This window comes from Narcine bancroftii, chromosome 5 (assembly GCF_036971445.1).
Source record: "Narcine bancroftii isolate sNarBan1 chromosome 5, sNarBan1.hap1, whole genome shotgun sequence".
Classification (NCBI taxonomy): Eukaryota; Metazoa; Chordata; class Chondrichthyes; order Torpediniformes; family Narcinidae; genus Narcine; species Narcine bancroftii.
Window position 1 is genome coordinate 51,455,994 of NC_091473.1, and position 14,509 is coordinate 51,470,502.

General features: G+C 42.9%; 1 protein-coding gene across 4 annotated transcripts in view; it reads left to right on the plus strand.

The window, feature by feature from the left end:
- rpn1 (ribophorin I) overlaps window positions 1–12,818 on the plus strand; it is a 37,917-nt gene extending 25,099 nt beyond the window's left edge. For all 4 annotated transcript variants that reach the window (XM_069937422.1, XM_069937424.1, XM_069937425.1 and 1 more), the window contains exons 5-10: window positions 1,846–2,038; window positions 3,164–3,263; window positions 4,571–4,709; window positions 9,055–9,174; window positions 10,134–10,379; window positions 12,162–12,818. In XM_069937422.1, the coding sequence (XP_069793523.1) occupies window positions 1,846–2,038; window positions 3,164–3,263; window positions 4,571–4,709; window positions 9,055–9,174; window positions 10,134–10,379; window positions 12,162–12,344 (981 nt within the window). In that variant the 3' untranslated portion in view covers window positions 12,345–12,818. The remainder of the gene's footprint in view (window positions 1–1,845; window positions 2,039–3,163; window positions 3,264–4,570; window positions 4,710–9,054; window positions 9,175–10,133; window positions 10,380–12,161) is intronic.
- The last annotated feature ends 1,691 nt before the right edge of the window (window positions 12,819–14,509 follow it).

Here is a 14,509-nt window from a genome sequence, read left to right on the forward strand (position 1 = left end):
AGGCCTTTGACAAGGTCCTGAATGGGAAGTTAGTCAAGGTTTAGTTGCTCAGTTTTTGGGGAGAGATAGTCAATTGTATTAAACACGAGTTTTCTGGGAAAATCCAGAGATTGGTAGTGGAATAAAAATAGAATACTGGATTGTCTCTGACTAGAGGGCTGTGACTAGTGGTGTGCTTTGGGTCACTGCTGGGTCCATTGTTGTTTGGCATCCATATCAACAATCTGAATGATAACATGGTAAGTTGATTGGCGATTTGCAGATGACACAAAGATTGGAGGTGTAGTGGACAGTGAGGAAAGCTTTCAAACCTTGCAGCAAGATCTGAGCCAGCAGGAAAGATGGATTCTAAAATGCCTGATTCAATTTGATGCATTCAAGTGTGAATTGTTTTTCTTTGAGAGAACAAACTAGAAAAGGATTTATATGGTAGGGGACTGCAGAGTGCTCTAGAAAAGAGAGATCTGAGAAAACAGACACGCTTGAAAGTGATGTCACAAGTTGATGGGGGTCATAAGCAGAGCTTTTGGCACATTGATTTTCATAAATCAAAGTACAGGAATTGGGATGATGAAATTATACAAGACACTGGAGAGGCCAAATTTGGAGTATTGAGTGCAATTTTGGTCATCTAACTACAGGAAGGATAGCAAAAAGATGAACAGTGCAACAAAAATTTAGAATGTTGTCAGAACTTGAGTTGAATGGGTTAGAACTTCCCTGGTGCGTTGAGAATGAGAGGAGATTTGATAGAGGCATACAAATTATGATGGTATAGATAAAGTATAAATCAGGCTTTTTCCACTGAGGTCGGATGAGACAAGAACTAGAGGATATGGGTTAAGGGTGAAAGATGAGATGTTTTAAAGGAACATTAGGGGGAACTTCAGAGGGAGATGAGAGTGTGGAAGGAGCTGCCAGCTGAAGTGAATGTGTGCTTGATTTTGACCTTTGAGAAGATTGGACAGGTACATGGACAGGAGGGATATGGAGGACAATGATCCAGGAGCAGGCCATTGTGACCAGGCAGAATAACTGTTCAGTATGAGCCAGACGAGTAGTTCTCAACCTTTTTCTTTCCACCCACATACCACGAAGTAATCTCTATGCCATCAGTGCTCTGTGATTAGTAAGGGATTACTGAAGGTGGTACGTGAGTGGGAAGGGAGGGTTGAGAATCACTGCTCTAGACCCAATTGTTCCTGAAATATTTTGCTTGAAAAATTGTCATTACCCCATTTCCTTTTGGAGTTATGAAACCGTGCACTAACGAGTCAATTAGGTATGATTTAAAAATGGTGGTTTTCAAATTTTTCTTTCCACCCATAGTACCTATGGCATAAGGAATACTTAGTGGTATGTGAGTGGAAAGAAAAAGGTTGGGAACCACTGGGCTGGAGCCTGTTTCTATGCTGTAGTATTATGGTTTTAAGTGTGTGGGTGCAGTAATAGTGTTTAAAATCTGAGGGCAGTTGATGGAGAAAATAGTGAATCTAGAATTCTCTGCCCAAGGAAACAGTAGCTACCTGAGTGTATTTAAGGCACAGACTTTTGAATAGGGAAATAAGGATTTGGGGAAACAGGTAGATAAATAGAACTGAGTCCATGGCCAGATCAACCCTGGTTGTATTGAATAGCAAAGAAGACTTGATGGTCCATGTGGCCCACTCCCGTGTCCTGAGTTTTTCTGTAAAATGGGATGGGTGTAGATTCAGTGTATATGATGCTTGATAGATCGGACAGACTGGACAAGCCTGTGACTGGTGAGCAGATTGATGTTTAATTTTCAGGCTCTGGTTGACTGGAGACTTTACAGTTCAGATAAACAATGTCTCTCTGTTGCAGACCATCCTACCTGCTGCGGCCCAGGACGTTTACTACCGGGATGATATTGGGAACATCTCCACCAGCCATCTAGTTGTCCTGGATGATTCCGTGGAGATGGAAGTCCGTCCTCGCTTCCCGCTCTTTGGAGGGTGGAAGACTCACTATGTCATTGGCTACAATTTGCCCAGCTATGAGTACCTTTACAATTTAGGTCAGTATCCAAGCCAGCTTCTGGTCTTAAAACGGGGGAGCGCAATCTCCTAGCCTTTCTTTAGGATCTTCCCACATCATCCACATTGATCTATCTAGTTGCAATTCTTTATGAAGATACAGAGTGGGAATGATCTGGACTGGCATGGTTTGATGTGGAGTATATTGTCAGACCTTGTACAATGTACAGTGTGCCAAAATTCTTCTGCAGCTGAACAGGTACTTTAAAGAAAAGCTGTAATTATAAACTATTTGAATTAAATTAAGAGACAACAAATGCAGAAGATGGATATAACTATTCAGCAATCCTGGTGCATAAAAAAAAAGTGACTTCCAGTTGTACAATCTGTGATGATTAGTACCAAGGGGAGGTTCAAGAACCACTTAACTGTTGAAAAGAAACTGTGCTTTAACTATGAAGAGCTGGTCTTCAGGCTTTTATATCTTCTGCCTGTAGGTAGCAGTGAGGAGGTTGTAACCAGGATGATAGGAGTCCTGTATGATGTTGTCTTCTTGAGGCAATGAGTCACATAAATGTCTGCAGCAGATGGGAGATGAGAGACTGGTGCACCTAGAAATCTTTATCTTCTGCAGCCTCCTGCGTCCCTGGGGAGTCAAATTTACAAACCAGGCTGAAATGCAACCAATTCGTATACTTTCCACAGTGATTCAGTCAAAATTTAATAGAGATTCTGATAACTTGCCAAATCTCCTCAGACAACTGATAAAGTCGAGGTATTGGTGTGCCTTCATAGTTGCCTCTGTACTGGCTGCAGGAGAGGTCTTCGGAAGTATGAACTCACGGGAACTTGAAGGTTCTGACTCTCTTCACCTCTATTCCATCAATGCCATTTAAGCAGCACTGCAGTTCTGAGATTGGCCTGAATCTAGAGGAAAGGTGCTCACCAACCTGCCAATTTTCTGTTCAGTCATTCCTGGCCACATTTTTTCATGCGCCATCCTCGAGGCTGATATCTCCGCACCTCCATCGTACTCCATGTGGAGGTTTACAATGTGGCAGTGGGATGGATGCCTTTCTGCTGGGTAGACATTAGTGCTGGGAACTGGTACCTTGCTGTACTTGCACTGGGTGCTCGAGTCATTTAACTTCCCCTCCTGTCTCCAGGTGACCAATACGCACTGAAGATGAGATTTGTTGACCATGTGTTTGATGATCAAGTGATTGACGATCTCACGGTGAAACTCATTCTTCCAGAGGGTGCAAGGTGAGTGCCTATGGCTCAGGATGGTGAAAGCTTGTCCATTGTCGTGTATACCAAGATGCAAGCAGACCAGTTAGATAACTTGTATGTGGTAGAGTTACAGAGAGAGAGATCCATTGGTACAGAGCAAAGGCAACAGAATTTTGCTATTTTTTAATCTGCTGGTGGGTAATCTGGGGTGGGGTGGGGTGGGGGGTGTTGAGGCTTGGTTGGGATATGTTTTCCAATGCATCACTGGGGAGGGTATATACAAACATATGATGGCCTGAACTCTATTTACAATCCTCTGCAGTGCCATATGGTCTTGGGCAGTGCAGTTCCTGTTCCATGCAGGATGCTTTCACTGATGCAACTTTGACTAGCTGAGAGCAAGAGGTTTTGGTGGGCAGTATACAAGTGCTAGAGAAACTCAGCAGGTATGCAGCATCTATGAAAAGCAATAGGTAGTGGATGTTTCAACCCTAAGCCCTGCTTTAGGAATGCTGAAAATCAGGCAGACCCATGAATAAAAATAGGGGGTGGGTTAGGGGGAGGAATGGAGGCTAGCAGATAGGTGGATACAGATAGGAGGGGGAGAGAAAGGAGCTGAAAGCTCTCAGCTGCAAGCCTGCCCCTCCCCTTCTACCTCACCACCTCCAGGAGTCTGTCTGATCTGTCTGATTTTCAGCAGACCTGAAAAAGGGCACAGGCAAAAAACGTCTCCCAGTCACTATTCCATCATCCTTTGTATCTTTTCTCAACAAACCTCTGCTGATGTCCCCCATTCCTCTCCAGCCTCTGGTTACAGAAATCTGTGATCTGGTTTCCTGGGCTGAAGGGCAGAGATTGCTGTGGGCTTGGTTACCCATTGAGAACCAGATGAGAAAATGGATCAAAGAGGAGAGCTGAGATGGGCTGTGTGTGGAGGGATGCTTTTCCCTCTGTGGGAGTCTTGCTGGAAAGTCTGGATACGGGAACATTAGCCAGAAGCAGGTGTAAACTATTCAACATCCAGCATGTAACAAGCCGATGCAGATGATTCCTTGGGTATCACCTGCTACCTTCCTTACTCCGTATGCAGAAAATGGTCACACTGGACTTCCCTGGGATTTAGCAGAGCAAATTATTGGAGAAAACATAAAACTCTGTATCCAACCCATCCTGTCCCTGCCCTGGGAGAGTGATGGGACAGGGCAGAGGAAACCTTAGTGTCTAAATCCAGCTGCCCTTTGCTCTGAGAGTATGGGACATGAGTTGGAACCTGAAATTGGAGAAATGAATTGGAACCAAACCACGGTGCCCCAAAGTTAGCTTGTCTCTATCTCCCACAGGAACATTCACTTGGACACACCATACAAGATAGACCGACTGCCTGACGAGCTTCACTACACTTACCTGGACACTTTCGGACGCCCAGTCATCACTGCCCATAAGTCCAATCTGGTGGAGCAGCATATTCAGGATATTGTGGTAACTGCTGCTTTTTCTTTCTTGGGATGAGTTTACTGTCATTCACAAGTGCAATTCTTTCCATAGCCACATGGGTACTGAAGATGCACCAACTACAGTCAATGATAATGAAGTTCATGTAGTTTTCACTCACCTGAGCTCTTGAAGCTGATGTTGTGACTCTGGAAAATAAGATGCTGGAGAACTGGAACAACACACAAGGAATGTGCTGGAGGAACTCAACAGGTCAGAAAGCATCCATGGAAAGCAACAAAGGGCAACAACTATTCCTGATGAAGGGCTTTTGGGCCAAAAAGTTGACGGCTATTGCTTTCCATGGATGCTGCCTGACATTTGTATGCTGGGCATTGGGTACAGAGCACGCCAGCATAACTCTGGCCAGCTTCACAATGACTGCCTGTGAAATGTGGTATTTCCGTCTTCCTCCACCCTCCTGATAGTCTTCTCCAGTATACTTATCTCCTGGGATTATTTTGATTATGATTTTTTAAACTTGAACACAGTTATCAACTTTATCAGCGTCAATGTTAACAGTATCGTCATAGACTACAATTTACAATGATCCATTTTATACAGTTTTCTGCAGAGTTCAAGTGCTTCATCTCCCTCCCTCCCCACATTTAACATTTAACTAACCACAGTTACACTGATCTCCCGGGAAATTGAATAGCACAGAAATGGGCCCTTTGGCCCCTGATGTCTGTCTGAATGTGATGCCAAATTAAACTAAATATCTTCTGACTACACATGATCCATACTTGACATGTTTACCTTAAGGGAAAAAATATTATGACTATCCATCTTTATCAATGCTTCTCATTTTATAAACTTAAATCTGGTCTCCCCTCTGCCTCGGATGCTCCAGAGAAATCAACCCAAGTTTGTCCAATCTCTCCCCATAAACTCATACCCTCTAAACCATCTTGGTAAACATCTTGTGTACCCTTTCCAAAACCTCCACATCCTGTAATTGGGCAATGAGAATTGGATACAGTATTCTAAGTGTGGTCAAACCAAAGCTTTATATTATGTGACCTCTTTACTCTTGTACTCAGCACCCTGACCATTGTGGGCAAATATACCATTCATTCTCTGTATTTGTGCAACCACTTTTCAAGGATCTATGGACCTGGGCTCCCAGATCTTGTCGTTCAGCTTGCCTCTGAGATGGCCTTTGCTTTGTGTACATACATTGGGGCTGTTGAACCATGAGCATGTATGCATACAGTTTCCAGCAACTTCAGCCGAGTGTGAGCTTGCTGACCTCTGATTTGTTATGACGCTTCGGTGTGAAGAATTGAAGGTAGTTTTTTGCTTTGCACTAGAGATCAAACCAAATTCTTTTTTTTAAACTTTATTTAAGATTTTATAACATGAATAACATATAGGATTACATTAAAAAAAAATTAAGAATAAAATAATAAAATTACAATACAGTATCAGTAATCTAAATAAACTATACCCTCCCCAATAATTATTACACATTAATAACCCAACTCAAATTAGTCCAACCCCCCTTTCCCCCAAAATAAAGAGTGAAGAATTAATAAAGTTAATAATATGTGAGAAAAAAAACCCACTACAAAAAAAAACATAACCGATTAAAATACTAACAAAAAGAAAAGTAATTAATACTAAGATATCAGACTTAAAAAACATATTTAAATCAAACTCAACTGCATATATTTAACAAACGGAGTTAGGATGAAACATATATTTAACTCCAACTTAATATAAAAAATTAGTAAAGTTAGTAACATCTATCAAAAATTCTTAAACAATAATCAATTCTTTAAAAAAAATTGTAGAATGAAAAAAAGATGAAAGAAAAACTTTCTCTATAGAGATAAACCTTCACCAAATATCAACTAACTTCACATCTATCATCATATTAGTCACATAAACCACCATCTTAAAACAAAATTCAAACCTCATTAAGCATTGTACAATTCAATTTTAGTACTCTTCCACCATTTTTCCCTTTTACTCTTGAATAGTTATCCAATAAAAGCTCCAATACCACATTTAAATATCCCCAATCATTACGTTAAAATTCAGATATCCAAATAATAAAAACACATCTACAACGAAATCTACATCTTCAACAAATGGAGCATAAACCACAAACAAAATTCAAGCCTCATTAAGAATTGTACAATTCAAGTTATAACTTTCACCATTATTCCCTTCGTTCTATAACTAAAATAGCAAAATAATATACACCAGAATTACCACTCCTTTCACCTTAAAGTTAAATAAAAAATTTAAAAAAACTTATCCATCCCATTCACATTTAAATTTCAGATATTCCTTATCTACTGAATAAACTTTACAAAAAAACCACGTCAATTTTTAGTTTTTTAAACAATCAAATACTTTCTTATGCTTTTTTTATATTTAAACAAAAAAAAACCCCTTCACTCTTTAATCTAATAATACAAAAAAAAGGAAAAAAAAACGGGTAGGAGGTTAAAAATACCCCCTCCCGTCTAAACCGCGCAATGCGGTAACTCCCAAAAAAAAAATGGGTGTGAGATAACTCACACGTAGCAGATGACTTTCAGGAAATAGTGCCTATCCAGTTCTCTCCCCCAACTCTCACTTCATCTTAAACTAACATCATCATTATTTAATATCCCTTTTTTTAAAAAAAAAAATTAGAAAAAAAAAGGACAACTCTTTTTTTAATCAGCTCCAACTGCCGAGTCACCAATACAACCATTCCTTCTTGGAGCACGGCTCTTTTCTTCCATCTCTTGTCTCCTTAGAGATCGCGGCGGACTATGTCTCTGTTGAAACTGAGTAATTGGCAGCTCTTGAGCAAATGCTATAGCTTCCTTTGGAGAATCAAAGAACTTTGGTTGGCAACCATCTTGGAAAACCTTCAAAACAGCTGGATATCTAAAGGTTGCCTTGTAACCTTTCTTCCACAACAACTCTTTAGCAGGATTGAATTCCCTTCATTGGAACATAACTTCTTGACTCAAATCCGCATAGAAGAAAACTCGATTATTTTGAATCATCAAGGGTGATTTTCTCTGTTGTGCATTTCTAATAGCCACTCGTAAAATTATTTCTCTGTCGTAATAATTCAAGCAACGAACCAAAACAGGTCATGGACTTTGACCTGAAATAGGTCTTCTACGCAAGGCTCTGTGAGCACGTTCCAGTATTATACCTTCCGGGAAATGTTCTTGACCCAGCACCTGCGGAATCCATTCAGTAAAAAATTTTCTTGGGTCTGGTCCCTCCATACCTTCCGGCAAACTAATAATCTTTATATTGTTCTGTCTGGATTGGTTTTCCAAATAATCAATCTTTTTCACCAAATTTTTATTTTGAGTTTGTAAGTCTTCGACCATTTTGGTCACATCAAAAACTTGATCCCGTATTTCGTCTATATCTTCTTCACACGAATTAAATTTATCTCTCACTTCAAGCTTAAAAGCTCCAAACTCAGCCATCTGTTGAGAATGTATTTTCACCAGAGTATTAAACCTAGTACGAAACTGCACCTCTTGAGATAGAAGAATCTATACAACTTGATGTACTGGGAGATCTTAATACATTATGGACTGGGGAAAACCCCGGCCAGCGTCCTCCAGTCACTGCTGGAGAGGCTGTGGCTGGGGTTTCCACACGCAGTCATACTACAAGGAAGGCAACCAGAATGAAGGAAGGAACAAAAGATCCTTTGGTTATGCAGAAGAAGCAGGAATCTGTTGAGCCAAAATCTCTTCCAATTGAAAAGATTTTTGTGAATCTTGAATCTAAATTATCTTATACAATGCAGGGATTATCCAAGATCAAACCAAATTCAAGGTTATTATTATATAATTGTAAAGAACAACTGGATGAAACTGCGTTCTTCTGTCCTCGGTGTAAAACATCAAACACATTTAAAGACATGGCACACATATTTACAAGTGATTTATATGCCATACATATATTAAAAATAACTTGTTAAATGATAGTAGATTGTTTGGCGGTGGGGGGGAGGGGGTGGATTGTATGACCATTTCATCAGTCATTCACTAGTCTTGCTGCCTGTGGGAAGAAGCAGTTTCTCAGCCTGGTTGCTCTGGCTGTGGTACCTTTGTATCTCTTTCTTGACAGAAGTAGCTGGAAGATGCTGTGTTTGAGTTGGGAGAGGTCCTTAATAATTTTATGAGCCCTCTTCGGACAATGATCTCAGTAGATTGTATCGATTGGGCGGAGTGGAGAGAGACAGAGAACCCAGTGATCCTCTCAGCCAGAGATGAATGCGACTGTGCCTCTGGAAGATGGAGGTTACCTGATGGGATAGATAGTTGTAAATAATGCCCCCTCTGCTCTCTCCCTGCAGATCCACTACACCTTCAACAAAGTGCTCATGCTACAGGAGCCTTTGCTTGTGGTTGGAGCTTTCTATATTCTTTTCTTCACTGTCATCATTTATGTCCGTTTGGATTTCTCAATTACCAAGGTGAGCTGGTTCTAGGGATCTGACTATTTAATCCTGTCCAAGTGTGTTAATTTAAGTTTAGGCATACAGCAGCGCAACCGGCCCTTCCAGCCCACGAGCCAGTGCTGCCCAAATTCCCCAATTAAACTATGATCTTGGTACGTTTTTAAGGAAACTGGAGCCCAGAGGAAACCCACATAGACAAGGGGAGAATCTACAAACTCCTTGCAGACAGCAGTGCATTTGAACCTGAGTCACTGGTGTTGTAATAGTGTTCTACTATCTATTTATTGTAAAATCCCAAGATTCCATCTATGCAAACGCTGCCTTGCATTGTACCTGTAGCTCAGTCTGACCATCCTCCTTTTCTGAGTCAACGGTCCCTTCAGCCAATTGTCTGTATTAATCATCAAGCACCTATTTACACCATCGCTGATCCCATTTTTTCCCCACATTCCCATCAACTTCCCTGAGGTTCTACCGCACCCACCCACCCTCCGCCCACAAACACACTGGAGGAAATTTCCCCAATGTTATACACCCTCACCCTCATAATGGTTACAATTTTACAGTGGCTGATTAACTCACAAGCCCACGCATCTTTGGGGAGGGAACCAGAACTGGGTAGGAGAATGTGCAAACCCACAAAGTGGCTGAGGCTGGGATTGAATCCGGGTCTCTGGAGCTGCAAGGCTGTGGACGTACCCTCATATTTTTAATCATCCCCACTGCACTGCTCCACTACTGGTGGCTCAAACACCAGAATCCCCCTCCCTAAATCTCTTAATTCTTTCATAGAGTTGTGTAGACTCAGTAATGCATTGTTAACCTCTCCTGTATACACCTGGAGTTTAAACTTGGAGTTTTTCCTCCTCTTGTTTTCCCATGACATCCCACTGGTCTGTGGGAGAATGATAATGATATTTGGGTGGAGTATTTGGGAATGAATTCTCTCTTCCCTCCCTGTTGGATCCCTGCAGGATCCAGCAGCTGAAGCTCGGATGAAGGTGGCTTCCATCACTGAGCAGGTGCTGACTTTGGTGAACAAGCGGCTGGGCCTGTACCGCCACTTTGAAGAGGCAGTGCAGAAGTACAAGCAGTCGAGGGACATCGGCACCCTGAACAGCGGCCGCAAGACGCTGGAGATGGAGCATCGCAGCCTCTCGGGTGACATCAGCTCCCTGCAGTCCAAGCTGAAAGCTGAGGGCTCAGACCTAGCAGATAAGGTAAGGGAATCCTCTGCTGAGTGGTGGAACACTTGAGACCTCTCATGCCTCACTTCAAGGGCATGGACAGCTCTTTTACCCCAGTACTACATTCCTGCTCTAACCCCACAACCCTTCACTCTCTTAATATCCAACAATCTTTTTCATCTGTGCCCAGAGCATGGCATCTGAGTCTCTGCAGTCCCCCAAAGTTTTATCACCGTTTCTCCCTGGTCCTGAACTCTTGATGGGTTATATTGAGACTGAGCCATTTGTTTTCTTCAATAGGTAACACCCTTCCCGTCAATCCCTATAGGAACTGTTCAGTGAAATCCTCATCTAAACTAAAACAGATAGGTCTGAACTTTTGCATCTTTTATCATAATAAACATGTCAAAGGAATCAATCTAGCGAACATTTCCTGTGTAGCATTAACCATTGGAATGCACAGTATTCCAGATGTTGCCAGCATATGATTAGAGCAGCACATCTGGTTAGATCCATCATGAAGTCTATCTTCCTGTCAAATGTCCCAGGCAAGATGACCAGAAATCACTCTTCCAGGGGTGATGTTTGAATGATCATGAAACCCACACATGCATTTTTCTAATCTGCCTGTTTTTAACTATTAAATATCTATGAAGGGTGGTGACTGCTGTTTGTGCCAGCTTTTCCCCTCCCTCCCACCTGAGCTGTGTGGGACTAGTGGACTTGAGCAGTGCCATGGGGCCAGAACACTGTGTGTCAGGTTCCCTTCCCAGAAGGGCCATTTTTGGATCACAATCTAGGTCTCCAAACATAGTCATGCTATTGTATTCTACTGGAGGATAAATCCCAATGATCATTGTCCAAAGGTTCACCCACATGTTGGAAGGATGAGTTTGTCATCAAACAGAACACAGGAACAGGCCCTTCACCCACAATGTCTGCGCTGGATGCAATGACAAATTTAACTAGGCCTGTTCTGCCTGCCCTATATTCCCTACGTATCCATATGTCTATCTAGAATCCTCTTAAATACATCCATTGTATCTACTTCCTTCAGTACCCCTAGCAGCCCATTTTCAGGCACCCGCCACTCTGGAAAAACATGCTCCAGGCATCTTAAATGTTTCCCACCCACCTTAAACGCATCTTCCAGTGTGTGCCGCTTTTATCCTGGAGAAAAAAATCTCAACTGTTCACCCCAACATTGCCCTTCATAATTTTATAAACTTCTATTAGTCCTCCCTTCAGCCTCTTGACATACCAGAGAAAACAATCTAAGTTTGTCCAACCTCTCACCATAACTCGTGGCCTCTAAACCAGATCTGATTAACCTCTCCTGGACCATTTTCAAAGCTTCTATGCTCTTCCTGTAATGGGGTGTCAGAACTGCACACAGTATATTCCAAGAGTGGCCTAATCAAAATTTTGTATTATTGCAACATGACTTGCCTATTTTTATACTTGATGCCCTGCCCAATGAAGCCAAGCATATCATACACCTTTACCATCCTATCTGCTTATGTTCTTGTCCTACCCTCCCCCTGCACAGGTTGGGGTGCCCACATCTGAATGGCTTTTTGCTACCAAAACTACATGAGGTCAGAGTCCATAGGAGGAGAAATTGTCCAAGACTTCAAGGCACCCTCTCCTTGTAGTTACAAAGGGATGTCAGCCACCTTCCTCCCTCTCAACTTTCCTTTATCCCTGGACCTCTGCTCTGTCTGGTATGACCTGTGATACAGACGAAGTTTGCAAAGAGTCTGGGGTGGTGAGAGGGCTCCCTATGATTGGTGCTTCCTGTGCTTCCCTGTGCAGGTTGCGGAGATCCAGAAGCTGGACACACAGGTGAAAGATCTGACGTTGAAGGGGAGTCAGGAGGCAGAGCGGTTGGTGGCAGGCAAAGTGAAGAAGGACTCCTACATTGAGAACGACAAACATCTGTCCTCAAAGCGCCAGGACCTTGTTTCCAGGATTGACACCATTCTGGACACCTTGTAGTGCTGACTGGCTTAGTTTCTCTTCTTTGCCATGTAAAACAATTGGATGGTATTACAATTAATTGCTAAGTTCCCTTTGTGTACAAAATGGATTCAGGATAATTGGGTTGACAATTCTAGTGCAGGGTGTTTTGTTTCAGTTCATTATTTTATCCTCCCGTTGAATCATCTCTTGAGACGTTCCAAAGCCAGTGGATGCTTTCTGTCATTGGTGTCCGATTCAGTGTGAAGAAATGGCTGAAAATGTCCACACCGACTTCTGAACAATCACCTTTCAGAATATTCTTTCCCTCTTATGTGAATGTTTTGTAAATGCATGTAAAAGCTGTGGTTTTATACTGCGATATAATACACCATAATTCTGGTGTGATGGAGGGGGGTTAGGGTTATATCCCTCTTTCTGACACAAGGACCTGCAAATTCAACACTTTAATTTGAAAAGTGAAGATTAAAAGGACATTGCTGTCTAATCCTAGTGGATGTACTGTGTAAAATGCATTCTGCATTTATCTTGCATGGGGCAGGGAGTGAGAAGCAGGTTGGATGTTAACAGAATGGTGGGAAAGGACAAAAAACTCGTTAATGTGATGGTTGTTTATGGTAACTGGGTGACCGAGCAGGGAGAGGGATCCATACCCTGAATGCTTGATTCCTGCAAGATTGAGATTTCCAGGAATTCCAATTTCGAGAGAGTTTCTCCAACATCGGTGTCCCAGATTTTTTTTTACTCTGGAGGCAGATGGTTCCAACTGGCTTGTTGGTTTCTCAGTCTGTCCTCCAGCTGGCAGCTACCACCTCCCCACAAGGACTGGTGGGAATGTAGATGTCTTAACACAGGCACTGGTCTTTTGCCCAAAGGAATTAAAACCAAATTAATTTGGACCCAGATTTCTGAGTTAGAAGAAGCACTGATTTTTCATAAGAACAGGAGACCATTTGGACCCTCTTCTGCTAATTAAGGTCTTCTTTGGCTTGGCTTCGCGGACGAAGATTTATGGAGGGGGTAAAAAGTCCACGTCAGCTGTAGGCTCGTTTGTGGCTGACAAGTCCGATGCGGGACAGGCAGACACGGTTGCAGCGGTTGCAGGGGAAAATTGGATGGTTGGGGTTGGGCTTTTCCTCCTTTATCTTTTGTCAGTGAGGTGGGCTCTGCGGTCTTCTTCAAAGGAGGTTGCTACCCGCCAAACTGTGAGACGCCAAGATGCACGGTTTGAGGCGATATCAGCTCACTGGCGGTGGTCAATGTGGCAGGCACCAAGAGATTTCTTTAGGCAGTCCTTGTACCTTTTCTTTGGTGCACCTCTGTCACGGTGGCCAGTGGAGAGCTCGCCATATAACACGATCTTGGGAAGGCGATGGTCCTCCATTCTGGAGACGTGACCCTCTCCAACCCTCTTTTCAATCTTCTTCAGCATGATGCTGAACCAAGCCATGAAAGACCCCAATAATGAAGACGCTGTTTACATCCGGTACCGCACGGATGGCAGTCTCTTCAATCTGAGGCGCCTGCAAGCTCACACCAAGACACAAGAGAAACTTGTCCGTGAACTACTCTTTGCAGACGATGCCGCTTTAGTTGCCCATTCAGAGCCAGCTCTCCAGCGCTTGATGTCCTGCTTTGCGGAAACTGCCAAAATGTTTGGCCTGGAAGTCAGCCTGAAGAAAACTGAGGTCCTCCATCAGCCAGCTCCCCACCATGACTACCAGCCCCCCCACATCTCCATCGGGCACACAAAACTCAAAATGGTCAACCAGTTTACCTATCTCGGCTGCACCATTTCATCAGATGCAAGGATCGACAATGAGATAGACAACAGACTCGCCAAGGCAAATAGCGCCTTTGGAAGACTACACAAAAGAGTCTGGAAAAACAACCAACTGAAAAACCTCACAAAGATAAGCGTATACAGAGCCGTTGTCATACCCACACTCCTGTTCGGCTCCGAATCATGGGTCCTCTACCGGCACCACCTACGGCTCCTAGAACGCTTCCACCAGCGTTGTCTCCGCTCCATCCTCAACATCCATTGGAGCGCTTTCATCCCTAACGCTAATTAAGGTAATGAGGGACCTTTTACCTGTCACTTTTCTGCACTCATCCCTCCATGTCCTGAGTCTCCACAGACCTGAGAACTTGTCTAGCCTTGGTTAATCCAGTCCCCCTGC